The sequence below is a fragment of the Anser anser genome (assembly GCF_964211835.1).
Source record: "Anser anser genome assembly, chromosome: 5".
In the NCBI taxonomy this organism is placed as follows: Eukaryota; Metazoa; Chordata; class Aves; order Anseriformes; family Anatidae; genus Anser; species Anser anser.
This window is the reverse complement of record NC_139725.1, coordinates 12,069,699-12,097,688: the sequence shown is the minus strand read 5'-3', so window position 1 is coordinate 12,097,688 and position 27,990 is coordinate 12,069,699. Positions and strand designations below refer to the sequence as shown.

The window sequence follows — 27,990 nt, the reverse complement described above, 5'->3', positions numbered from 1 at the left end:
CCTCCTGCAATGGGATGCTCAGGCATGTTGTATTGTGTTTTGGAGGTCTTGTATCAGCTGATCAGCAGGTATGGAAAGCATTGAAACATTAGTAAGAGAAAGGATGAGAAAGCATAACAATTGATAAAACCCTCTTTTTGCTTCCTCGTTTTGCCTGTTATCTGCATCTTTCTTTGTTATTTGAATGGCTTGCATTTTAAGTGTAAGGATTCCAGTTTCTCACTTTTTGCTTTAGATTCTGTATCTGCTCCGATCCAATTTCCCCAGATTCCACTAATTCATTTCATTTTAAATAATTTCCTAGTTTGCTGTAGAATTCTCTGTTGAGTCTGTGGATGGGAATAAAACATGAGTACTCAAAGAGCAGCCAGAGTTGTACTAATTAATTAACAAGCTAATGCTAGAATGTGTATTTCATTTTTGGCTATTTTCTGTCCCCACACCCACAAAGACTCCTTTAAGAACACATCCTCTCATGCGAAATTGCCTGCCAGAAAGGAAGGGTGGACTGCTGATTTCACTCTGATCTCTCTGGATCTAAACTGAACTATTTTTATGTTTCTGTTTCTCATTTAGAGAACTATTTTGGGTCAAAAACAAGTGAGCCAAAAGAATCCTTAAAATAATTGCTCCCGTTGGAGCTGCTGAGTTTTTGGTTCTTCAGAACAGGGAAGTGAAAATTACAGGGTTTTAAAAACCCATTGTTCTTCCTGCTCGGTATATTGATATGGAATGGAGCACCAACAAAAAGAGGGTCTAAAGTCTCTGTGGCTTCCTGATGCCATCACTCCTACTCCAGTGGTTTCTGTGTGGTGCTTTGTGGACCAACCTGTTAGGTTCTTGCTCCTTAATTGCACCTTCTTTGTCTAGAAAGCATTCATATGAAAGGGGCAGGACTGGTTGCTGTGGATCGGAATAGTAAGCTGGTAATTCGATCTTTCATCTGCTGAAGATATATGATGATTTCATATACTGCAATGGGGATTTGACTTCCTAGCTAATTTTCAGAAATGATCTAGGAACCACACAGACCTTCTAGGCAGCACGGACGTGTGGAAAATATAAAATTCTCTGCCCTTACCAACTGTTACGACTTGCCGTAGATTTGACAACAAGATTAAAATATGCGATCTGACTTACCACAGCTTGAAGACATTATGTTGGGAAAATAATACAATACAGCTCAAGGGCCCAGAGGAGTTATTTTGCGGCAGAAAGCCATGTGTAAGACTGCCTAGCACCACCTGCTGGGCACGCCTGCTCTGTGCTCTGCCTGCTTCAGTGCTGTTCCGGAAAGTGTTCAATACTTTGTGATTTCCGTATGGCATTTGACTGCCATCTATTAGTAAGTTAGCATTCGTGTCTGAGCTTCACCGGAATATAAGTTTCATGTAACTCTTACAGGAAGGCTCTAATAGAACAGATAAAAGACTTTGTTTAGCATGTGCAAATTAACGCAGCCAAATTTTCAAAGAAAGGGTTAGGCTGTGAACTACGTGACATCACTTAGAATGAAAGCTGTTTTTATTCTCTAATATTGCATAGGAGTCTCTGACAAAATGCCATTCATACACGCTTGCCTGATATATATCTGTGGAAACATTCTGCTGCCATGCTGGAAGATCAGATTTAACCATGCATCCAGATAAAGTCAGTCTCCTGCATTCTGTTTGGATGCAGCATTTTGGGGGCCTGTTTGCACTGGAAGAATTAGTTTCCATGCTGCAAGAACGTTCCAGTGATTTATGGCAATGTGAGGAACAGCACTAGAAAGCTCAAGTTTGCCCTAACTATTGCTGTTTGGCAATGGGCAGGATAATAGAATGGGAGTGTGGGGAGGAAGAAATACTGACGAAGAAAACAAGATAGTCTTAGATCCATGAAAGAGATGACAAATTTCTTTGTTATACCGCTGCTTTTTCCCCATGTGCATTGTACAGGAAAGAGAGGTCTCTGAATTCAAGTGACAAAGCACCAGTAATGAACTCCAGTTGCGGAACGATGCTTAGGCCAAAAAATTATAAAGCAGAAGTTTAAAGTCACTTAAAGTTGTATTTATGCTTTTGAAAGTCATATGACATTAAAAGGAATTTATTAGCTAATTAAGGCAAACAGCTGAACGTGACAAGGATATGTAGAGATTCAGTAACACAGAAACAGTTTTGGAAATAGAGAACACTTACTTGAAATAGGAACACAGTCAAATTCTGTTGGCGCATTTTCTTGGTTGAGTACAAAGAAATTCCCTTGGCTTCAAAAACTTATGCTTTGACATCCATCCATCACTATTACTTGATAACAGGTATTACGTTTCCTCCTGTGCATATTTCTGACTGCAGTTTTATAGCAAACAGATAAGCTGTCTCCTGTTGCAACCTGGATGTGAACGTTAACAGCCTCTTTTCTGTATTTACTTTTATTCAAGTTTAAAAAAAAAAAAAGAGAGAAGAAGAAAGAAAGAAAAAAACACCTGTCCAAATTGAGGTTATTTTCACATCTCCCTTTTATTAAACGGTACCCATAAAAGTGCATTGCAGCCTCAAAGGAGGTGGTTAGCCTCTTCCAAATCACTTGCCATCAAAAATAATTAAAACGTTGTCATTAGGGTGATGCAAATCTCATTTGGTTTTGCTCAGCCTTACTTGCAAATGTTATCTGCAGTCAAAGAATCACGGCACATTAATTTTGGTTAGGTAAGCATAGAATAAAATGATAAATGAACAGGAATGCTTTAAAAGATGCTTTTGCACTTTTTCAGTTGTATGGGAGGAGAGCTCCCTGGGAGGATCCTGCCAAATGGGTAATGGACACGTACCCCTGGGCGGCCACCCCACAGCACCATGAGTGGCCTCCTCTGCTACAGCTGCGGCCTGAAGATGTGGGGTTTGATGGCTACTCCATGTCACGGGAAGGCTCAACCAGCAAACAAGTTCCAGTGAGTGATGCCGAAGGAGATCCTTTGGTAAGTTCTCAGTTTTGAAACAGCAGATCTGCCTGGTTTCTCTTCTTTACAGGGATTAAAAGCAAGAATGAAAAAGTAAAGGATGGCTGAGAAGTGTTGAAAAGATTTAGAACAAGAAGTCCATGTTTCTTGGGAAGTCATGAAGACAGTTCGTGGAATGTGTTGACGTAGAAAGCCCATAAAGTTTTCAAGAAATAGTGTCAGAAGTTTTTCAGATTCGTTCATTGAGGATATTTTGAGGATTCATTTTTTGAGGAGTGACTGGGGGTGTGTCCAATGTTTATTAATTTCTACACCAGAATGAAGTACTTGATTTGGTGACAACCGTGTGAATAGTGCAGTGGAGCCATTTGGCTAAGCCTGTTTTGCCACAGTCATGAAATAGCCACGTTACTTTACCTCACATGGTGTTTACAGTCACCAAATGAAAACTGAGATTTTCAATGAGTCTGTCAGCTGTTACACTCTGTGACTGGTGTCAAATTCATGAATCAGAAATACAGTGCAAGTGTATATAAAGGAAATGGTAACGCATATTTGTACAGGGCGTATAAACTGAACTGGAAGGCATGACTAAATACCCGTTTTCTTTCAGTGGGAAACAGTTATTGAAACTATGAATGCCCTGAAGCTATTCTTCTGAGATAGGCATTTTCCCACACAATTGGGAGTACAGAATACATGTTAACTTTCACTAGCTCATGTATAGATAGACAAATATATTTTCAACCTAGATGATTCTATGATTTGAAATATCAAGCTAGATATTAATACATTCATATTTACCTATTTTGACTGTGCTGAACATATTTCCATGGGTCAGAGCAAGAGATGGAAAGGATGCTTGCTCGAACCTTTGGCACAGCTGTGGACTAATCGATACAATCTCTTCATTTTTACCTTTACTGGAAAAGCATACAATTCGTGACTAATGTGTATGCTCCTATAACTGTTTTAAATATAATGCCTCTTTTCAGATGCACATTAATAATTATCCCCGTTTCCCTTCCTTTCCTGTGTTACATGCTGGCATAGTGAATGCCACTTTGATTTTCATATGGAGTTGATATTCTTTCTGCCTCAGAATGCAAATAATCATGAACTTCTGTGCCCTTGTAGATGAACATGCTAATGAGACTGCAAGAAGCAGCCAACTACTCAAGTCCCCAGAGTTACGACAGTGACTCTAACAGCAACAGCCATCACGATGACATCCTCGATTCATCTCTGGAGTCAACATTGTGATCTTCATTAGATAGAAATAGGTTGTTTCCATGATTGCTCTCCCACTCGACAAGAGTCCTGATCACAAACTCATGAGAAGAAACATGTTCCTGGGCTGGGCTGGTATCTCAGTATTAGAGCTGCAAGAACAAGAAGACACTTTGAGTCAGTCTTGAACCTGGGTGCAGGCAACCCAAGCAATCTTTGTATTGTTTTTCTTTTTACAGTGATAAGAACTGCACTATTCCTTTGTTTTCTTCTGTTTAGTTGCTGTAAGCTCTCATGCCTAAGATACTGAAGATGTTAAAATCATTGTTACTAAAAGGAAAAAAAAAAAGTTAAAGGAGGGGGGAACTTCACAGCTATGAAGCAAACAGCTTTGTGCCATGTACTGTCCAGAGGAGAGAGGAGAGGAAATTTTTGCCTATGCTGCTTCTGACCAAACCACATTTAGGTGAGGGCTGGACTTTTACCAAACAGCTTTGCAGATTAAGCTCAGCTTTGTATAGTTCTGGTGCTATAACAATATTGCTTGCCTTGGTAATAATACTCCATAAAGGCAAAGCTGCAAAACAGGGAAGTTTGAATAAATATAGTAGAAAAGAGAAGAAAAAAAAAAAAAGAAAAGTAAAAGCGCTGCTCTCCTTGCCAGTCTGAGACCTTGGCTTTCTTTCATTGTGTGTTTGTAAAGATATACATATATATAAATAGGAGTATATAAAAATATATATACAGTCTGAACAAATCAGGTTTTTTCAAACACTGTGTAACAATCAATCCTACTAAAAGTTGGCCATTGGGTAGCCCTTTGCTATGCCGGGCCTGATTCTCCTCCCACTTACATCCATGATGCTCAGTTGACTTCAGTGGTGTACACGTGGTTTACACCGATGAGAGTGAGCTTCCCTCCTCCACAGAAGTTGGTGCAAGGGCTCTGCCCCTTGAAGCCCTACAGCTTTAAAGGACCTTAGGCAATGCATGGGTGTTCTATCAGCCCTGTACACAGAGGTTAGCTACACCCCTGAAGGGATTAATCAGACTTTCAGTTTTTAATTCTTGCCATGAAATATTACAGCAGTTTTCTAAAAACCTTGGGTTTTGTTCAGAGTTTTTGTTCCGATCAGCACAACCATAAACGGATTAGTTAAAACTCAGCTCTGTGACAGTTTCAGTGCTACTCTGGTGAAAACATTTACTTCCATGCTTTTTCATTTTAACTACAAAAAATATATATCTTAGCAGTATTCCAGTCTGGAAAAAAGGAGGGAAGGTACTGCGTCTTTTAAGTTTACCTAGGCCATGCTTTTGAGTTTTGGCAGAGCTGTGAACCTGGTTTTATTTCTCCTCCTCTCCGAACGCACACACCTACGCTATCAGTGTTAAGGCTTGTACTTCTGTTGGGGATCAAGAACACCTCACAAAGAATTGCACTTTCCTTTCTATGGAAGCAAGTGGTTCTAACACCATCACCACCAAGTCAGCTGTCCCGGGCTGTACCTCAGCAAAAACATCAGTCCTCAATATCGATCTGTACTAGCCTTTCCAGCTATCTTTTGGTGCTGAATTTTAAAGCGATGCCTTATTTTGTACTAATTGTGTTGATTAAATTAGTGCTGTATATTACGAGATTTTATTTAAATAAACAGGGCTAAAGTCATCTCTTGGAATATCATAAGTTGCTGTGAATATTGTTTGTATGAGATACTAGAATCTGTTGAAATGTGACAAAAAGGAGGGAAATGAGATAACTTTTCAGGTTCGTATCAATCCGCAGCTACATAAATCACTGAAGAGCTCTTTTATCCATGCAGGAAAACAAAAAAAAAAAAAAAGAAAAAAAAAAGAGAAAAAAAAAAGCTTTTCAACTATAATAAATGCTGTCATTAATAAATTACAGGAATATGCTGGTTTTTTCAATGTACAAAAGAAAACTTATTACAAACACTTTTTTAAGAGCTTGTTAATCCTTATGGGTTTAAAGTAATGTAACAGACAAGTTCATGCTTCTGTGACTCAGTTTGAGAGGATAGTTTTATTATACCTCATGACTTTCTGTAACATAACTGTACTTACTTTGTCTTACTGAGCTGGTCTTGAATCTGCTCCTGTTACAACTTTTAAGTGCTGATGACTTTTTTTTTTTTTAAAGAAAAATATTGTAAAAGAAAAATTAAAATATTTTAATGTTGGGGGTGGGGGGGCTTGCTGTTGTTACTGTTTTAACCTTATGAACTCTATTTCATTATTTTGCTGAATGAAATACCAAGGGTTACTCAGTCAATGTTCCTACTCTAGTCTTGGTACTGTAAAAATGGGGTGCATCTGTATGGAATCAAATATATAGCATGCTGGTGTTGATTTAAAGAGAGGTTAATTTTTCCAGTAGTCTTGACAATTCTGCTTCCCAGCACTGACTTTACCTGCTACTACTGTGAATCTTGGTACCTAATCCTCCAACTGAATCCATGCAGATACAGCATGTGCCTGTCAAAAATCCAGTTGCAGGGATAGGCCTTTTAAATGGACTTAATATCCTAGAAAATTTCTCACTTAACCTTTAACTGAGTGCTGTAAGACATGTTTATAACGGTGTTTTATTTGTGGGGAACGGGGTATTTTTTTTTCTCATTTTTAATCCTGTGCTTAGGCTCAGGAAGGAATTTCTGTTATCTTTTATTTTTTATTGACACTAGTTTGCATTACAGTAAGAGAGGCAATTTTGAGTGGGCTAGTCATGCTAAGCATCACAACATTCAGTATGTTTTCTGAAACTTCGGGAAGCAGGGTTACCCGTAGTGCACACTTAATTTTTATCAAGACTTCATAGATCTTACTTTAAAAAGTCTTTCTGAAAGTCTTTCTTTAAGTGACTTTGTTATAATTTAAGGCTTTTTTCAATAATGTTTTTCTTTTTGCCTTTTTTCCCTGCGAAGTAATTTTAAAGAAAACAAGATCATGAAGAAAAAAAAAGCAAGATTCTATGCAACAGTCATGTTGAGTTATAAATTGAAAGTATAAACCATTTTCTTTCCTTCAGACCTGCCAAGAATTCTACGGGCCATAAATGAGATGTGGTTTATTTGGGGAAGGGGAGGGAGGGGGTTGGCTAGCCTTTTTGTACATTTTGGAAGAAGCAAACTGATACTTCATTGTTGATGCTTAACTTCGATATTATGTGTATGAAACCTTGTCTAAATGTGGCAATTTTCTTTCAAGAAAAAAATATAAAAACAAAGCAAAAAAATCTTTCTTTGTCAATATTAAATGGAAGGTTGCTGTTTTGATCTAGTCGTTTCCAGTGGAACAGTTTATGAAATATGTTCTATAAGATGTACATTTTTCATTGTAACATAGAAATGTAAATATTTGATTAAAAGTGCTGCATTTTGATGAATTTTTTCTAGCCATTTTTAAAGAGAAAAACTAGGAATTGAGTATTTTGTGTACGTTTATGATGTTTTCCATTTGCTCCTCTCCCTATTTAATTTTCAGTTCTCATTTAGGATTGGAATTTGTGAATGGTCTGTTTGAGATCATGCCTCCCCTTTCTCACCCTCCCTGTTTCTCCCCCTTCCCCGCCCTTGTGTCATGGAGAATAAAGCTGATGATTGTACCAGTCTTAAATTATTCATGATTCAATAAAATTGATGCTTATTTATTCAGATTTGTGGCTTCCCTGAACATTTTGTCTCTTCTTAATTGACATTTTCTGTTTTGCATTCGAAGATTGTGGGTTTTACTTCTTGTTTTGTTGGCTTCTTAGAAGTATGTGTGAAAAGATGCCAACAGCCCTGAGACTCTGTACCCTCACACGGGGAGAAATTTAGCAGAGGTGCTACACCATTACAGTTATCTCCTACAGCTAATGTTTGCACACATTATCCACCACGATCTACTCAAGACAGGACTGTGGGCTACCCACGTGGAATGTCGCTGCAATAAAGCTGTAAGTAAGTCATAGGTGGCCAGCGGGCCGGACGGATCCTAGTGCCAGCTTCTTTTCAAGAGAAATCCCTGCCGGTCGCAGGGGCCATGCACGGCCTGCATGCTGGTTATGCTATGAGCGTGCTTTGCAGAACGGGCTTCTAGGAGTCCTTAACCACAGGACCCTGCAGTCCTGGGACGATCAGACCGGCCACTTGTAATATAGCCGTGGCATTTTTTCCTTTGTAGAATAAAGGTATTGACACTGACAGAATTTTTCTTGACCACTTCGCTGCCCAGGGCAAGCTCTATTCCACGTGTGCCCCACTGTACACACAAGACCATCTTAAGGTCTGTGCTTGCTGTGATCGGTCTTTAAGACTTCTCATTCCCATCTCCAAGGGCAGTAAGCAGCTCAATCCCACACATTATAACAATTTCCTCTTAACCCTTTAGATTGTGACACAGATTACACCATGATAAGTTCATGTTGGTCAGTAAGAACATGTAAGGATCTATTTTCCTTCTACTTTACTTGAACTAAATGCTGTGCTCTAACAAGAACAACAAAAAAGTACTCCCCTTTCAGGAAGCATAAATCCCCAAACCTCTGCACTAAAAGTCTAGGTGATAATTCTCAGCAGCAGACTTTATTCTTAATTTTTATTCTTTTCCTGCAGACTTGCCAGTTTCTTGTAGTTATCTTGTCTTCTACTTACAGACTTGAACTCCTGACATTGGTAATAGATTCTCTTATATCAAATGAAAGAGAAGAAATTCTGCTGAGAATTGATGACGTGCATTTGATTTACTTAAATCAAAAAACAGTTGAATCTACAACTCCCAGCAGCTCTTTCTGAAAATCACTGAATAAATCAGGTGTATTTTTCAATAGTTGTGTTGACCTACTTTTCAAACTAAAAAATAAGTATGATACAAAGGTGTTGATTTCACTTATGGGGACACAGCGTTGACTGTAGGAACTTAAAGACATTCCATAACTGATATCAAAAACTGCAGCTTATCCACTGTATAGCCAACAACTGGCTTAGCTATGTCTTTATAGCTTACTCTCAGATGAATGAAAGAGAAATTTTAGTGGTAGATATTTGCAGGAACACTTAGCGGTATGATTCTCCTACTAAATACTTGGATTTGTCTTTGCAGCTTGGGGCAAGCCTAGAGAATGAAGTTGGCTAGGAAGTACCTACATCGTATCAAAAGGAAATTTCTTGGGTGCTAATTGGTAATCATAGAGTCTTGTGGAGCAATTATCTTTTGTAGGCTGTCTTGTTCTTGCATCTATTTTTTCCTTCTCTTGTAATTTTTCCTTCTGAGTTACGAGCATCTTCACTAGCCTTTTAATAGCGCAGGGACGCAAGCTGTAACTCAAAGCTGTTCATCAGTAATGGTGGTTTCATCTGTCCCTTAACAGCAGTTTTCCAGAGGCAGAGTAGTGTTGGACATGCTCTAGCAGATTTTCCGTGTTCTGTAAACGTACAGAATTGCATGTTTTGGAATTGGCCCTGTAAGATACTCTAGCCCTGATCTTGGACAACATTTGAATCAATACTGGACTGGCACCAAGATGCTTGATCTCTCCCAGGACCTCTTCTTCCCTTTCTTCCCTATTTCAGCCTCCCCTGTCCTTTCCCTGTGTTCTTTGTTTGTTTCAGTGCACATTGTCTCGTACGCTCAACTTCACATATTTTTTCCTTTACCTCACCTTCTCTTTAACCTTTATTGCTTGGTGTTTCTGTTTCCAACATCCCATTTTATTCTTATTTTATATCCTGCCCAGATCCACCTCATAATTTCTCAGTGCTTTAGGATCAGCCCAGACTTCCTTTCTGCAGTCAAAGGGGAAATTCCCTGGAGTCATTTTAAGAAGTAGATCAGTTTGCAGCCTGTGACATGTACTTACATCCTTTGCTTTCCACTGATCTTTTCCACTGGTGTCTTGAAGTAGTCGCTTCAAGAGCCGGAGAGGAAGTACCTCCTGGTACCCTACAGGCTTCCGTCCTCTCTTCTGCATTTGTGCGCAGTTTACCCTTTTACTGATGCTGATGATTCTGACATTAACCTCTGTGTCAGGTGTGATAACCGAGGGTTGGAGGTGTGGAGCTACCTCCTTCTCCTCAGTGATTTCTAGTTTTGAATGAAACAGACGATCTGCCACTTAGAGCCCCTCCTTAGCACTGGAGGATCCATACCAGGTTGCTGTTCACAATATGTTTGCAGTACGTTGGCAGGAGAGGAGCAGCTGCCTGTGGACCTTATAAAGCCCTCAGTCCTCAACCCCATAGTCAAGCAGGAAAAGACTTTTGGGGGTTAGAGCAGAGCACAGCAGCTGAGGACAATCCCCATCTCTGTCAGTTTTAAGAGAACTGTCTGTAGGCGAGTACTTCTCCATCTACATCTCAATTTGGTTATTCAGTCAGAAAATCCATGGTCCTCTCATTCCTTGATATACAGATGTTTTCAATTTGTTTCTTCACTGGAGCCTTAAGGAGGCTGAGGAAGCTCCAAGGGATAGAGACCATGTTCTAGCCAAGCACGGGTAATTCCTCCTCCTGCTCGTATAAGAGGTTCACCCACATGTGGCTGGGCAGTTAGGAGCTCTGAATGACCTTGACTTAAGAAGAGGTCCACAGGCAGAAGGGAGGAGGTTCTTGCTTCTAGTGAGATCTAGTAGTAATCCTGACTGGAAGATCATCTTCCATCAAGGAGCTACTGAGTCACACATAAGTTAGCCTGAGTGTGCCCTGCCAGCCACACTCATGCTCCACCTCCTCAGCAAGACAGGGCAAGAAAATATGACAGAAGAGCTTGTGGGTTGAGAGCCCAGCCCTGCAGGGAGAGCAGGCACTAATTACCATCATGGACAAAGCAGGCTTGACTTGGGGAAAATTAATTTATCGCCAGTGAATAACAGACTAGGAGACTGAGAAATAAAAACAAAACTAAAACCGCTTTTCCCTCACCCGTCTTCTTCTCAGGTTCAGAATCGTTTCCAGTTCTTCTACCTCTTTTCCTCAACTGGCAGAAGGGGTTAGGGAATGGGGGTTGCAGTTGGTTCCTAATGTTTTGTCTCTGCCAGTCCTTCTTCCTTATGCTCTTCCCCTGCTCCAGTGTGGGGTCCCTCCCATGGGATGCCGTCCTTCAAGCACTGTTCCCACACGGCTCTGTACCACGGGGTCCATCCCTCAGGAGCAAACTGCTCCAGCACGGATCCCCCACGGGCGGCAGCTCCCCCCAGCCCCCCTGCTCCTGCGTGGGCTCCTCTCCACGGGCTGCAGCTCCGGCCCGGGGCCTGCTCCTGCGGGGGCTCTCCATGGGCCGCAGCCTCCTCCAGGCCACATCCACCTGCTCCACCGGGGGCTCCTCCACGGGCTGCAGTGTGGAGATCTGCTCCGTGTGGGACCCATGGGCTGCAGGGGGACAGCCTGCTCCACCAGGGGCCTCTCCACGGGCCACAGGGGAACTGCTGCTGCGTGCCTGGAGCACCTCCTGCACCGACCTTGGTCTCTGCAAGGCTGGTTCTCTCACATTTTCACACTCCTCTCACTCAATAGCTGCTGCTGTGTATATTTTCGTTGTCGTTTTAACCTTTCTGAACTATGTTATCACAGAGGCACCATCAGCATTGCTGGGCTCCAGCCAGAGGTGGGTCCCTTTTGGAGCCCACTGGCCCTGGCTCTGCCTGACAGAGGCCTCTTCTCACAGAGGCCACCCTGCAGCCCGCGCTGCCATAACCCAGCCGTGCAAGCCCAGCACAGCCGCGCTGCAAGCACAGTGCGGCCCTCGGGCCTGTGCTGAGGAACTCAACCCCTGAAATCACCCCCCTCAGCCATCCTCGTAGTGGAGAGCGCTGGCAGCCCCTGCTGGGCACCGCTGACCAAGCCACCTGCGTGGCCTTGCCTTTTGTTCTTGGGAGAACAACCTTTTCCCTGCCTGCTGAAATGATGAAGAGTTGTTTTCTGGTAAGAAGAATCCTGTAATAACTCAACTGGCCAAAAGAGGACAGTCTCTTCTACAGGCAGGGCCTGACCAGGATGCTGTGTGTGGCTCTGAGGCCTGTTTGATGCCACTCCTCTCAGGGTTCCCTCACCTAAAGGGATATAAAGTTGCTCACGATGTTCTCTTCTCATAGTGTCAATGCGAATAAATAGCATGTTGAGTGACACCTGACTGAGCCTGAGCACCTTTCTCTTGGAGGTCGCAGTGAACCAGCACCACCCAGTGCAAGGCAGCTGTTAGGACACAGAGTTCTTCCCAGAGAACAACATCAGGTGTGGTAATTTTTTTGTAAGGGAGGTAAAACTAAGTAAAAGCAGCATGCCTGGTGCTTATGCAAGTTCATTAAAGTGCTCCTCAAAGGTCCTGGCTGCTCTGATGGGCTTTCGCTGGTGTTATATGCATGTCCTTTGGGCTGGGACGGTGGTGCTGGAGTCTCTTTGGGTGTTTGAACAGTGTTTTTCTTTTATATCAGGTTCAGTCAAGGCCAATAAATAAATAAATAAAAATGCAGAATTTAGATGTATTTAAGGCTCCTGCATTTTAGAATAAAGGATTTAGTAACAAAGGCTGGCAGAAGGGATGATCTTCTACACCTCTTCCCCTCCAAGCTGGGCATTTCTGCCCCTTAGAGGTCTGACACACTAGCATGGCAGTTCCAGGTGCTAGATCGTCTGAAATCAGAGCAAATCAAATAAGACAAATCAGTTCTCTGCAGCTTTCAGCTCTTTAATGATCATTTTGGCCCAGGTACCTGCCAGGGGATGTGCGTTTGGCAAGGGGAGAAGAGGAAACACAACCAGGAGTGAAGCCTAGCCTTATTCCTCTTGACAGCAGTAGAGCCCATAGCTGCCATGTCAAATGCTACCTTAAGCTTCCTGAGTAAAGATTTCTTGAAGGCAGTCAGTGTTTTAGGGACCTGAACTTGGGTCTCCCTAGAGGAGCCCGCTTTCCCTCTGGCTGGGGTCAGTGCTGGCAGCTCTGTCTTTCGCAGGCCTCAGACTGCTCCTGTGGCTGCTGGAAACCAAGGCCTTGTGTCCTGGTCTCTTCGCCTTTAAGATCGTAATCTTAAATCTTTCCTGGATGAGAGGTGCTCATCAAAGGAGACAATTTAAGGTCTTTTTGATTGTTTGTTTGTTTGTTTTTTCCCCCCAGCTTAGCTGCAGCATTGCCAATGCAAGATGGCTAGCAAGAATTTCTTGCTTACTGTTGTTAGGAAGGACAGTGTTTCATAAAGATAGGATAAATATGTTTTACTGTGCATTGTGTTAACAGCTATGGTTTACTAGATGATTTCTACTTGTACAGATGTGTTCTTTCATGGACACATAGAAGAACTGGCACAGTCCAACGCGGGGCTACCCGCTGTGGTGCCCTGGTGCCAGGGCATCAGCCTTGTTTTGTTCCAGCGCTGAGGTTTCAAAACATCTGGTGCCACCATTCAATGTGGAAATTATTCCACCTCCATGACAGCAAGGAGGCATTCCTGCCACTTTCCCTCCTTTTCAAAAGCATAGAGTTGTATTCAAACAAACAGAATGATCCCTGGCCAGCAGTTTTGTACTAGCCACAGCAAGATAAGCTGGCTTGGGGGAACACGGGGAGGTGGCCTCTGACATTCCCTCTGTTGATAGTGAATGATGAAACCTTTTACTCTTAGAAATAGACCCAAGCTGAGCTCCCTGTGTGATGCACACCAGGAGCAAGCCCAGGTGTCAGCAGCTCCTTCTAAAGCAACTGGAATCTCTCCACATTTGAGGTTAATGACTCAGTTTCTATTCTTAACAGGAGGCAGAGGAAGGTGTAGCTACTTCTGCAGCCTTCCCTTGGCACAGCTGTCCTGCATTAGTCATCCCATAGTAGCTGTGAACTCTCGGTCAGGAAGGAAACCTTCAGCAAAGAGGAACCTGAAATGGGAGCATTTGAGAGGGGACTGCGTTCCTGCAAGCGGTGAGTAAACACCAGCTTTATACCTTGATATTAAGGTCTCTCTGAACTTCAGGTGGTTGTGCTTGGTGGTTATATGGTGGTCTTTTCACTGCAAGGAAAGAAGAACTTTGTTGGAAAAAAGTTAGTAAGATTGTTAAGTTTCACATTTTAGGTGTGGGATTTTACTTGTTAAATAGCAATTCTAGGAAATTTTTTGTTTAGTAAGGATGCTTGTCTAGCAGGATAAGATTTAATGATGGTATGCTGGAAAGAGTGCTATAAAATAATTATTTTTGGTAATGATGTTCCAAGCACAGACCAACTATAAAGACCAAAAGGTGTAAGATGACTAGTAGCTTGTTGAACACTGAGTCAGAAGGGATTATGGATAAATGGCATCTGCTCAGATTTTTGAATGTGTTCTTTGTTTCTATATTATAGTATGAGTGATGGTACCTGTTGTTTTTGGAGTACTTTATGATTTTTTAATGTGTCTTTTAATTAAATGTTTTTATAGATTACTCAACTATGGCTTTGTGCTTAATAGATTTGTACAAACAGAGGTTTTAAATAACTGTTATGGGGTTCCCTATCACTTACAGAGCTGATATTCAGATAATAATGTGTTGTCCAGGGTACCTGTTGTTGATAATGCACACAAGAGCTGTTTTACTGGAATGAACATGAAGTAGATTGTGCTAGCTGCTGTTCAATGCATGTTTGTGTAACCTTTTAGGTAAGGTTGGGGGATGCGTTTTTGGATAAGCTTTAAAATACTTGCTGTTCGATTTTCCTTTGTGATCTGTGAGATAAATTCTGCATGTGCTTGATTTGTTCTCTTTGTAGTGGTCTGCTGTATACTATCAATTGCTTATGGCTGCAAGGTGTTAGAGGGGTAGAAGACAGTTGAAATGAGTGTCCTGGCCAGGTGTGCCCAATTACCTGATGGGGGAGTAGCTGGAGACCTTGCATGCCTTTGTTAAAAGGGGTTGTTGTACCCTTAATTAAGTGGCCTTTGTAATGAAAGCTTTGTTTCAGCAGAACTCAGCTACCTGCATGCAAGGGAAAAATATTTTTCTGTGGTGTGTGTTACTAACTAAAAATACCTAGGGTGTTATGTATTAGCTTTGCATTGTAACACATGCTTGACTTACATTTAAGGCTGAAGAGTTTGTTTAGCAACATCTTTTTCCAATAGTAAGTCCGTGGAGATAGATCCTGTTTTTTCTTCTGCCGTGTGTAGCATCATACTGCTTCCTTTCTCACTGGGCCGCTCTAAGTAATACTGCGTGTTCCCAGTCCGAATGCTTGATCCCATCACGAGGGCTCTGACAGTGAGTGAGGCTTGCTTGGAAGGACTCTTTTTTTTGTTGTTGTTTTTGCCTGTCATCGATTTTCTCTAAATAAATACAGTTGTGCTCAATCCCTCATTCTGCCTATGTTGTCTTGCTCCTTGATTTCTCCTGGGTCACGCCAAATGCGAATGTGGCCTGCCCGCGTTGAGGAGCTGTGGAAAGGGTGAAGGAAATTTGAGCTGATGTTTACCAGGGCCAGGTGGTATTTCTTGATTATTGTTAGTCCCAGGCTTTTAATATTACATGAAAAAAATCAAGTCAGTCTTGGATGGGACTTCTGGCTTCTTCAAGTCTATTGCCTACTAAGGCAAGAGTGGTGCTTAGTGCAAATAATCAGGTACCGCAGCCTCCTGGCTATAGCTTAGGTGCTGGGACCCATGGAGCCACCCAGCAACACGATCTTTTGTGTACTAAAGGAAACTGTTCTGTAGATCTCCGTGAAAAGCAAAGCACTGCATTTATTAGTCAAGAACTATCATAAATAATGTCTTCTGATGTCTAAACGTGAGTTTGTTTTTTTTTTTTGAACCACCTTTATGAGCTCTTGTTCTTGGAGAATACTGTTTTCTTCTCCTTTCGTCTCATGGATGAAAAGATTTGTGTTGTGGATATGAGGACTGGGGTTTCAAAGTTGTTGTGTGACTGTTTTTTGTTTTTGAAAAGTGAGTGATACATCCAATAAAATGTAGTGAAAAAATCTTAGAAAAAGAAGGAATAGAAATGGTTATAAATGTGTTTATATTGGTGGGTTTGTTTAGCTAAGGGAGTGCTGTCCCAGTTGGAAGAGCACGGACTGACAGTTATACAGCCTATGTCAAGTCAGAAGCAAGGGTGGGAGATGATTTTGTTTTGTTTCCTATCTTGGAAGCACTTGGTTCCTTTCAGTCAAAGACAGAAAGTCCTCCTGCACTTGTGATGTTGGTGCTCAGGGGAGAGGAGTGCTCTGATGAACTTGGAAACATTTTCTCAGCGGGTGGCATGTTCCTGTCCCTCTGCATGTGGCAGACTGGACGAATGTTTTTCAAACATATGTTGTAGATGTGGCATAACATAATTAGGCTGTGATCTCCCTCTTCTAGAAGTTACTAAAAATATATGTTTTTATTCTTGAAAGGATTTAAAAAAAAAAAAAGCTGTTGTCAAAGTTAAAAAGAACATATTTCTCCTGCCTATTCAGAAAGAACATGAATAAAGGGGTTTTTAATGGCTGCATTTTTGGGAGGCTACTGAGCTTTGAAGATATAAAAGAAGACAGACAGCCTGAGAAGGGGGAGTTTCTAACAATTAGGTCTTGGGAAGAGCAGAATTCATCTTAATTCAAATGTCCTAATTCATACTGCAATATGTGCTAGGTTATCTTTTTAGAGATTTAAAACCTCTCCAAATGAGAACTAAGTTCTTCTGTGAGGGTGAATACCTTCTTTCTGACCCATGTGATCACTGAATCCATTCCTGTGCTATTTCTGCACACACTTAATATGAATGAATACTCCCATGTAGTGGAGCTCCTGTAGATTCAACAGGTGGCGTGGATTTTACTGTGGTGCCTGATAAAAACTAAGCAAAGAACGATCAGGCTAGTTCCATTTGTTTTAGCTTTGTCCTACCAGAACTATCTTCTTTCCTTAGAAAATGTTTTTTTTTCTGGCTACCTTACTTTACTGAATTACTGGAGTGTTGATAAAGGGTAGTTTTATTTTGTTTCCCTATTTGGCCCCAGACACAACATACAGTAGCTTGCAAACAGGAACCAAGTAGTGCTAAATGACCAAGCTCAGAAGGCTACTTTATTTTATTTGACAAACATTTGCTTTATTATATATACACATATTTAAAGTCTGTACACAGTAAAATACAAAATAAAGGCGTTTCTTTATAAGTTACACAATTAAACAGCTGCATTTGTGTGTAGTTTAGCTGTTGTTTCTTTTAAAAAAAAAAAAAAGGGAAACCTTGTTGAGCCGTTGTTATATTCATTCACAATAACCTTGGTATAAAACATCCATACAGAGTAAGTGTACAAAATAGCGTACAGTTCATATAAGCTGTGCAAAGACAGCGAAGTTCAGTCAAAATCAAAGAGGCACATCCACTTTCCTCTGTCCACATCACAAACAGCAGAGGCTAAGTGGAAAACAAGCACAGGCCTGTGGGCAGAAAAGTGAGTTACAGTGCTTGGTAGGGAAGAACGATGCACAATTAAAAGGGGAAATAGATAAACACCGGAGGTCCCCATTGCACAAGGCATGCTGTTACCTTATACCTTACATCAGCAGCGGTGATGTCCAGGGGCTTGTTGTGCAGGTGCCGGGCTGCTCGGGGTGAGCGCGGGGGGAGGCGGCGCTGGGCTGTACCCCGTTCACGTTACTGACCTTTGGAGGAGCAAACTGCAAGGTCAGCCGGTCTTCAGGTTTCCAAGTTTTAGTAGCTGCTGGAAATGCACTTGAACAGTGGTAAAAACGGCCACGGTGTCTGTATTTTTGTTGTCGCTGATGATGGTGTTTGGTCTGGAAAAAGCATTTCCCGCAGTAGGATGCGCTCTCTTCCCTGCTGTAAGGGGAGCAGCTGCCTGGTGCTTGCATTCAGGGGAGTACGGCTAGCTGAGCACGTGCTGGTTGGGAAGCGTGGAGAAGGGGTTGTGAGAAGGCTGACTGATGCTACGAGTATGAAAGCCTTCACGTGGGACACAAAATAAGGAATACCTCTGAGCAGGGAGGCTTATGTCTGTGTGGTAAAGAACCTGCCCTGGAGAAGCATGTGGACATGCAGGTGGGATGTGGCCTCTTCAATTTATAGCACTCTGTTATTTACATCTTTGCAATGTCCCCGTGCGATGGTAGGGGCAGGCAGGTGACCTAAGAGACCGTGATCTCCTCCTCTTCTTCTTCCCCCTCATCATCCTCTTCCTCTGAGTCTGAGAAGTCTGAGGGTTTGCTGGGGCTGCTGGAATGAGATGGGGAAGGAGGCATCTGGGAGTCCAGTCTGTCCCGCAAGTGCAGGTGCTCTGGGGACTGGTGGTAGCTTAGGGGGTGCCGGGGGCTGGGCAGGCACGTGGTGGGAGCTTCCTCTTCCTCCTCCTCCTCTCCTGCGCACTTCTTGCCAACGTCGCTGAGGTCCGGGTGAGGGTTGAACTTGGTGGGGAGGGTTTGTTCTCTGCAGCCGCCAGAAGAGAGGAGCTCTCTTTCCTTGGAGTTCCTCCACTTCATTCTCCTGTTCTGGAACCAGATCTTCACCTGGGCGGGAGGGAAGCCAGACACAAGCCGTTCAGTAAAGCAGGAACCAGCGAGGCCCTGCTGGCTGCATGCCTGTGTCGGTCGTGTCCGTGACGGAGCTAACAGGAATGCACAGCCTGACCCTGGCCTCCGGGTGGTAGGGGGGCGGTAGGGCTGTGATCCATCCCAACCCAGGGATCGTGCTGCTCCCATGGCTCTGGCCAACGCTCACAGCCCTGCAGCTCTCCCCTCTCCCATCCCTCTTTCCCCTCCCCTGCTCTTGACCCAGCCCTGGCTCTTCGCGCCCCCCTTCCCCGCCATCACCCCGTTCACCTGCGAGTCCTTGAGGCCCAGCTTGGCCGCCAGCTTCTTCCTGTCGGGCTTGCTGATGTACTTCTGCTTCTGGAACATCTTCTCCAGCGCCTTGCGCTGCACGTCGGAGAAGACGGCGCGGCGCAGCATGCCGCGGCGGGGCTTGCCGCGGGCGGCCAGGGGCCACGAGAAGGTGCCGGGGATGGGCACGACGGCCGAGGCGGCTGCGGGAGAGCGAGGGGGCTGAGCGGAGGGCACCCCACTGGACGGGCCGGCTGGGGCCCCAAAAGGAGCCTTCTGCCCAAATAACCCCCCAGTAACCAGGATTAAAGCCATCGGCTCAAACACGTGAGATGTGACAGTGGTGGCCTGCTTTGTTGGGGGGCTCAGGGGTCCCTGAGATGGAGGTGTAAGAAAAAAACCTCGCTCTGCTGCTCAGAAGCACTTGTTGGTTTGTTTTTTTTTTTTTTAGAAAAAAGCTTTTATCGTCTCAGACACTTTTTTATGCTTGAGATGAAAATGAGGACTTTGCTAGCTCGAACAAAACCAGCCCTCTTCAGACGCAGTTCTGATCAATCGGTATTCGGCTTCTTATATTAATCTCTTCTCCCCCCTCCTTCCCTCCCTCCCTCCCCCAAGTTGGAGAATTCAACCCGAAGACATGAAAAGTATCAGCTAATTAGCACATTGCCTGGCTCCCAATGGCATTGGTATGATAAAAAGGGCAGAGTTTTGCCTTTAAAAAAAAAAGGGGGGGGGGAGAACCTCCCCAAGAGAGACAGAGATGCTAATGAAGCGTGAATGGTAATTGTGTAGTAATGAACTAACAGAAAAAGACTGAGGACAAGCAGCTAACGCCATATATTATTGGGACAAAAGAGATTTACACTTTCAAACTAAACACAACGGCATGCCAGGCTCCTCGGGAGAATACTGATGGCACAATCGTCTCTTTCCCCAAATCATTTTCATTAAATGGACATGAAAAGCTATTTATAAAGCTCAAGTTGTTTTTGTTAGGCTATTCACCCGCCGGAGAAAGGGAGCAAATTCCATTATCCGGAGCGTGAATGGAGGAGCTCGGGGTGTTTCTTCCTCTTCCCCCCTTCCCCTGTTTTCCCTTCACATTAATGGCTTGTTGGGGTAATTAGATTTGGGGGGATTATGGCGAGCTGCTCTCCCCGCATCGGGCCGGGGCGGTGCGGGCAGGACCGCGGTGTCCCCCCCCCCCCGTTTCCCCGCGTCGGGGGCGCGCCGCAGGTGCGTCGGGGGCGCGCTTGGCGCGGGCAGGCGGGAGCTGGCCGCTGCGGCTGTGGTGCTGAAAGAGGGCAGGGGGCCGGGGCGGGGGGGGGGGGGCTACCTGGGAAGTAGGAGGATCTGATGAAGGGCTGGAAGGATCCGTCAAAGTACGGGAAGGAGAACGCCTTGGGGGGGCCGCTCTGCAGTACCGCCGGCGAGGACTCTAGGAGAGAAAGAGGGTTAGGCTCCGGGGGGGTCCTGCGGCCGGGGACCAAGGGGGGTAGGGAGGCTGGGACGGAGGCTGCAGGGAGGGAGGAGGGCAGGGCAGGGCGAGCTCGGGGCCCCGCTGCCCCCGTCCAGGCGCCCGCCCGCTCCCGGCGCCGAGGCTGCGGAGCCGGACCCCGGAGGGTCCCTGCCTGCCTGCCTTCCTCCCTCCTCCTCCTCTTCCTCGCCCCGAAGCCCGCTCCCTCCCGTCCCTCTCCCCCTCCCCTCGCCGCCCCCACCCCCGCTTACCGGCGCGGGGGGCGGAGGCCAGGATGGCGTTGACCCCAAACTTGAGGAAAGTGGAGTCCCCGCCGGGGGAGGCGGAGGCCGGGGGCGGGCAGCCCCTCCTGGAGGCGGCCGGGCTGCCGAGCTCCGGCGTGGCCGCGTCCGTGCGGGCGGCCGGGGGGGACATGCTGGGCGCCGGGGCGCTTCGCGGCGGAAAGGCGGAGGGCCGGCCGATCCGGATCAGGTCCTCCACCAGGAATCCGGAGTGGCCGGAGAAAGCGGATTGCAGCGACTGCGGCAAGGTGAGGGTGGGCGTGGGCCGCAGCAGGCTGGGGTACACGGCCGGCGGGGCGATGAGGCTGGGGAACATCATCGCCGGGGCCGCCCGCCCGCCCTCCCGGCCGTCTGTCTGCCTGCCTGCCTGTCTGTCTGTCTGTCTGCGTGCCCTCTTGCCAAGATCCCGCTGGCGAGCCGGGCAGGGTTCTCTGTGCCCTTCCTCCTGGATGCGGGGTTTTATAGTGGTCAGCCCCGCTCGGGCTCTTTGAGCGGTGACAGCCCCAACAATGGGGTTCAACAAAGTTCTCCTCCGGAGCTTCATTCACCGGCCGCCCCGGGGCTCCCCATTGGTCCGGGGCCGCAATTTATGATTGGATTAGACTTTATAAGCACCCCGCGCACAATGGCCGAGCCACAAAGAAAGTGTAGTCATCAATTTTGCATATTGACCGCCTCTTTGGAAGACGTCGCTCCAAAGGCTCCCAGCAGGGTTTTGTTCCGAGGCAACACACACAGGCTAATTAAATGCCTATTTAAAAGTTTCGAATGACATCTTGCCTCGTAGAAAGGGAATTATTTAAAGAAAGCACTAAATTTATTTGCCGCTCCCCCGCTGAGGTTAGGAAATAAATCAATAAATATTCATCTAAACTCTGCTACGGGCTGTCAGGAAAGCACCGGCTTTGGGGGCACGGAAAATACAACCGGGAGAGCGCGGAGTGAGGCTGCGGCGAGGGGGAGAAACGTGCCGAGAGCCGCCGGGGCTGGAGCCCGTCCCGCAGCGGGACCCGCGGCTTGTGGGGTGCTCTCGGAGTGGGGGGGGGGGGGTCCCCGGGCCGGCGAAGGGGCTCGCAGCCGCCCACCGAGGGGGGTGACCGCTTGGGGCCGGGGTAACTCGCTTCTGGGAGTGGGAAAGAGCGAGGCGGTTTTGTAGGGGCTGCTCCCGCTCGGGAGGGGAGCTTCATCTCGAGCTGATAACTTAGCGGCGGGGGAGGAAGAGCTTCCCCCCGGCCGGGGAAAGGGAGGCGGTGCCGCGGAGTTTGGGGGCGCTGGGCTGAGCCCCCCCCCCCCGGCCGGCAGCCCCCCGGCCGCGGGGTCCGACCGGCGGCGCAGCAGCGAGCGCGGCTTTGGGGCAGGGCGGGCGTGTGCGCATCGCCCGGCGCGGCGCGGCGCGGGTGTGCTTCGTGGCCTTTGGACGATGAAAGCGACTATTGAGAGCGGTTTTACCTGACTTCTCCGCTGCGGAATATAACAGATGTGTTAAACGTCCTATGTTTTAAAAGCACCCCATTCAGCCCTTTGGTGCGGCTGAACCTTTGCAAGCAGAAGTGTGCAGCTCAGCCATGCAGCCTTGATCCTATTAACCATGAACTAACTGTCACCTTCAGCTGTTTTCCCTTTTTACTTTTTAACACAAAGCTTTCTCAAAAATCTTATTAACCAGCTTTATTTCTCTCGATGGTTTTTGTCCGGCCGTTTTGTGTTGATTATCTCCATGTCGATGCTTTAACCATTCAATAAAAGTGCATCTGCGATTTATATCACATTAAGGAAGAAAGAAAGTCTGTTAAACCTCTCCCCTGATCCAAATCAAAAAGTTATTTACTAGGGAGGGTGGAACCGGCCCCCGAAGCCTCCGCCGGGGATGCTGCCGAGCCTCCCCGGTGCCGCAGGCTGCCCTCCAAGCAGACGAGCATCTGCGGCGGGGGACCGGCTCTCGGAAAGCATCGCTTTGAAATAAAACTTGGCCGGAGCGTGTGCCCCCCTCCCCGGCCGCGCTCGTCTCCACGCTTAGCAGGTAAAGCGAAAGGGACAGGACGGGGGGATGCTCGGGGGCCACCCCCCTTCCCGCGGCGGGCTGTAGCCCCCCCTTGTAGCCCCCGGAGCTTGCGAAGCAGGGGGGAAGAGGAGCCGGGGGCTCTGCTACCGCCACCCCCAGCAGCAGCAGCAGCCCCCGGGGGGGTCTCCGCAGCGCCCCGGCTTCTGCGGTCCTCGCCCCGTGCCTCCGCGGTGGCGCAGCGCTTCCCGTGCCCGTGCGCTCGGGGGCACTTGGCCGCGCTAGGGACCGACTGCTGCTAATTTGGCCGGTCTAAAAAAAAAAAAAGGTGTGTGTGGGGGGGGAGCTGACATTTTCGGCAAGGTTGGGTCAAGCGCATGCTGGGGCACGCGTGGACCCGGTTCCTTGCGGTGCGTCCGAGCACGCTCGTAAAGAATTCCTTAAGCACCAAGGCGAAAGGGACTAGACATCTATTGAAAGGGAAGATAGACCATAAGAAACCAAGAAATCAGACGAAAGGATCTTATTTTAAGCGATCGCCTTTGGAAGTTTCTTTTCAAAGGCGGCGATCGCTTAAGAGAAGGGCATTCTAATGTCCCAGGATAAAACCTGTGACTAATGCCGTTTGACCTATGCTCATGCGGTTTTGTGCTTCCTGCCATTCATTTTAATGTCGTTATCTTCAAATTTATTTCTTAAAAGTCACTCCCTTTCTTTGTCGCCCCCACTTAGGCTAAGAAAAGACAAAAGCGGGCGGTGGGGAGGGGGCAGGGCTCGCAGCCTGCGTGTGTCCCATCGGCGGCCGGTAATCCGCATGAAATCGGGGGAGCCGCCGCTTCCAGCCCGCCGGCCCCGCGGCTCGCCCCGGGCGCGGCAGCGCTGCCTTGGCCCGGCCCGGCTCGGCTCGGCTCGGCCCGGCCCGGCCCGGCCCCGGGACCGCCGAGCCCGAGGGGCGCAGCCCGGCCCCGCCGCCGTGCCCGAGCCGGGGCCGCGGGGCGAGGCGCTCCGGAGCCGCCCCGGGGCTGCTCCTTCGGGGTTCAGCGCCGGGAAGGGGAAGGGCGGCCGGTGGATCGCGCAGGGCTTTTCTAGAGCCCCCCCCACACACACACCTCCCCTTTTCTTGAAAACCCTTCTATTGTGCCAATCAAGCAGATGGTTTGCAGGAAATATAGCTTGGCCCCGGTGACCGAAACTAATTTTAACTAGCTTTCCAAGCCTGGCACGTTTGTTTTGCTCTTACAAAATAGCTAAAAAAACAGCTGGCAAGGGTGAATTAAACCCATTAAAGACACATTTATAAGAAATTATATTCACATAGGTTGCTTGAACCCCCCTAAGAGGGGAGAGATGAGCGTATTGAAATGAAAATGTCCCCGAACACACTACCCTGCTTAACATCGCCTGAGAGTCTCAAAACATTTTACTAAATAGATTAACTTGACTATTGTTTCGCATCACATTTATCAGCTTCATTAAGTGAATAGCTGAACAAATATATTACGCATGCATGAAAAGCTCTTTTGGGGGCTGCCTTATTGTGTCCTCAGCCCTGACAGGTGGTTAACTGTGTTTCTCTCTCCTCTCCCCCCCTCTCTCTCTGCGCAAAGAAAGAGGGATCTTGGGCAGAGCGCACAGCCCAGACTTGGCAAAGGGACCTGGAGGGGAGAGCTACTTTCTTTTCCCTCGCCATTCATCCTGGCCAGCCTAGAGTGCACGCGGCCTGAAATGCAACCAGATGATCCGATCGTGTCAGAAGTAATTAACTTTAGTTTAGTCTCTGTGTCTTGCTTGCGCTTTACGAACTCCTTCCAAGCCTGTTTAATTTGCGTCCTTTCTTCCAAATTTGATTATTTTTGCCCACTTCGTCCTTTTATCTTTTCCCCAACCTCCACCTTTGTTTAAAAAAAAAATCTGGTCTCGAACAGTCCCTCTTCTTTCTTCTCCACTGATCTGTCTAATAAACAAGCAAACATGCAACCTCCCTAAAACCAGCTCCTTTCATGAGCTAGGATGTGCGCGTCTTGGAGAGCCGGGATCTGCAAAATGCAACGTGCTGCTTCATTCTCTGCCTTAGTTTCCCAGTTCTTTACCATGGGGGAAACGGGCTGGGAACGGGGCAGTGGCTGTTGGGGTTCTTGGATGCTGGGGCTGCGGCACTGCTTGCTTCAGTCGTGGTCTCTGCCCACAAGGTTCTGAGTTAGACCGAACGGACGAAGCGTGGAGACTGAGGGAAAGCAGTACCTTCCCGTTTACTTTCTTCAGTCCGTGTTTCTCTCATTCTGCTCAAGTAGGTATGAAGACTTACTCTTTGGGTTTTCCTCCCCTTCCCGGAGCAGTGTTTATCTCTGCTCCTACAAAACACAAACTCAAGCGGTCATCCTTTGCTTACGACAGTGGCAAATTTCTCAGCTCGCTGGCTAAAGAGAGCTCCAAATGGCCCGGTCACCCGCACCAGGGTGTGCCGCGCCAGCTGGAAAGTCACGCTGCCCATCCTGCTGCAAATGCTGAGGACCTGTTTGTGCCAACAGACATCTTTCACTGAAACTAAGAGCTGTGATGAGGAAAGTAAAGAAACACCGTAACTGTTACTTAGCAAGAAAAAAAGTGCAAAATTTTTTTGCTGGGTTTCTCTAATACTTCTCTAATACCCTTAGAATTGAAATGGTAGAATTTCTTTTTAAAAAGTTTTTTTTTTTCCAGTTGGGAGTGCTGGTGTGATTTATATAAATATATATATATTTTTTTCTCTCATGATAATTCAAATCACTAGGCAATCAGTGATTTCACCGTGGAAGCCTTGCTAGTGACCTGCTTCAGTGAGGTGGTAGGTTCACAGTTCCAGAAGCAGCCATAATCGTTGCTATCTTCATCTGTACATCTCTGGCAAACTGTAGTGGCTCCATAGAGGAAGAGTCTACATGTGTGGACTTCTGGGGAAAGGTGCAATACTTAGTTTCTACAGAAATACACAGGTATTTGTGTGGATGTTGATATGGAGTGTATTTAATTTCTGGAGCTCTGTCTGAAGAAGAGGGCTGATGAACTTTGTCCCTTGGGGGTTTACCTTAGTAGAGCTGATGAGAAGTGAGTCACCAAGCTCTGGTCTGTGTGCTCTGCTCCCAGTTAACTGGAGTAAATTGAAAAGACAGGCAGAAGAAGGCAGATGCATTTCTCTTTGTCCCTCTGGCATGCTTTTCACTGACTTGAGCTGCTTCGGGTGGAGAAAACCTTTGCTTCGCAGGCAGCTCGGCTTCACCATGTTCGGTGATGAAGAGCTCTTCCACTTTCGCCCCAGGAAGGGCTGATGAGGTTCTGGTCTCGCTTGCGCCTGTAAGGCTTCCTTGGAATAGCAAATAGCAAAGACCAGAACCTTTCTGAGGGGAGCTTACCTTGTAGAAAATCTGTTTTCTACGTATTTCTAAAAAAGCTGCCTTTGTTTTCTCACCAGCCCTGACACTGGGTAGATACCTGGTGAAGTGTGTTCCCCATTTATGTCTTCAGCTTACTGAAAGCAAATGGAAATGTCTTGGACTGAGGAGAGTGCAAATGTGTAAAGGACATTTTAGAAAACCTTTTTACCGTAGCTGTGGCCTGAGTGTGTTGCTCGTTCTGTCAGGGCTGAAGTCAGGGGCAAAACTCATGCTAATTTCAAGGCAGTGGGGTTAAGCCCTAGAAGCGAATTTGAATGTGCTTGTCTCTTTTCAGTACTTTGTTGGGAGAGTTTGGATACTGCAGGGGAAACACCAAAGACAACTGAAGTTCAGAATTAGACAGCCAGGATGTTTGAATGGGGTCTTCGTAGTTTGAAACTGTTTTTCTCAGGTTTCTGGTCCTGCCTGCAGAAATTGGAGCTGTTGTACAAAAGATCACCTTTTAGTGGTTGCATTCGTGTTTTCAGCTCTCATCCTGACATGAATTTGGTCTGTCTTCTCCACGCTATTTCTTTAAAAAACAGAAGAAGAAGCTAGGAAGCATCAAATCCTGTGCCTCCAGAAGGGTCCTTAGGGGTACTGGGTAAGATTTAGTAGATTTTAACATTTGACCTAAGGAAATCTGGTAGGGTTGGATCGTCCTGGCATGGATAAGCATTGCAAAACGCTATCTTCTGCTATTTCTGCAGTGTCCTACAGCCAAAGACAGTTTTTAAATCTCAATTCTGATGCTCATCCCTACTATTTTTGTCTCAAGAAGGACGGACTAATCCTGGGATTTACAAGTACTGATCAGAGCGGAATGATCTGGTAATTGAATATCTTTATTTGGAAAAATAGATTCATACAAGGGCTTGCATCTGGTTTCGGGTCCCAGAGTACAAACTGGGACTGACTCTAGACGGGGCTGGAAATCAGAATTCAAAACTGGGGCATTTGCACTCAGAGCAGATGGATGAAACTGTGACACAATCTCGCTGTTTCCAAGAAAAACAGAGTTTGAAAGCTTTAAGAAGAACCTTGCCTTGGCTTATTTTACATTTATCATCGTGTCTTCATGAACGTAGGCATTTCCCTTAAGCAAACAGGTAGGGAGGACTTGCTCTAACGTGCTGTACCTGGCTCTTAGTGTCTCCATGAAGCCAACATGTTTCCAACTTGGGATTTGTGCTGGGAGGCTGACTCCAGCACACAGCCAGGCTGTCTGGGCACGTGGCAAAACCTCAGGTCATCCTCCTGGCCGGGCACTTGTCACCCCTCCCGCTCGGGACCCAGGTGTCCCCTGGCGCTGGGTGCCGCGTGGCTGTCCCACCTCTCCTCTCCCAGCCCGCTCACTGGGAGCTATGTGCCTAAGGCAGAAATCCCATCCCAAGCCCCCTCGGTCAGTCGTGTTCCAAGCAGCGCTTTCCTGAAGAGCTACCGTTAAATCACAGGGGCTGTTTATGGCAAATATTTTCAAATAATGCTTTCTTTAGGTAAGAGGGCCAAGTAATTACGCATAGCTTTTTAAGAATGTGCACTTTGTTTCATTTTCCTCTTCATTTAAATTCCAGAGTGCGCAGGACTCCCGTTTTTAAGTAGATTTTCACCATGACTAGAGAAGCTTAGTTATCAGTTATGCGCTATAAACAATATGTGGGGGGAGATGTTTTGATCAGAGCTATTCAGCCCTTGCTTGCTAATCTAATTACAAAGTGTAGGTTTCCTGACACAGAGCTGCCTGCACAGAAAAGGCTTTTCTCACACCTGGTGGATTGTTTAGCCAAGCTTTTTAAATGCTTACAGTTTTAAAGGAGAAAAAAAAAATCTTTTTAAAAAACAAGTTCCTGTGCCGTGCAATAGA

The 27,990-nt window shown here is 46.2% G+C and overlaps 2 protein-coding genes across 27 annotated transcripts in view; one reads left to right on the top strand and one right to left on the bottom strand.

The window, feature by feature from the left end:
* NAV2 (neuron navigator 2) overlaps nucleotides 1-7,850 on the top strand; it is a 425,654-nt gene extending 417,804 nt beyond the window's left edge. For all 26 annotated transcript variants that reach the window (XM_083840326.1, XM_083840308.1, XM_083840331.1 and 23 more), the window contains 2 exons: nucleotides 2,759-2,962; nucleotides 4,082-7,850. In XM_083840326.1, the coding sequence (XP_083696452.1) occupies nucleotides 2,759-2,962; nucleotides 4,082-4,207 (330 nt within the window). In that variant the 3' untranslated portion in view covers nucleotides 4,208-7,850. The remainder of the gene's footprint in view (nucleotides 1-2,758; nucleotides 2,963-4,081) is intronic.
* Nucleotides 7,851-16,705: 8,855 nt separating this feature from the next.
* Nucleotides 16,706-21,112, bottom strand: DBX1 (developing brain homeobox 1). The gene is made up of 4 exons (XM_083840305.1): nucleotides 20,688-21,112; nucleotides 20,296-20,397; nucleotides 18,957-19,159; nucleotides 16,706-18,644 (listed from the first exon to the last, which is right to left on the bottom strand). Exons 1-4 carry the CDS (start codon nucleotides 21,034-21,036, stop codon nucleotides 18,267-18,269), a joined length of 1,032 nt encoding a protein of 343 aa, XP_083696431.1. The 5' UTR covers nucleotides 21,037-21,112; the 3' UTR covers nucleotides 16,706-18,266.
* Nucleotides 21,113-27,990: the final 6,878 nt, after the last annotated feature.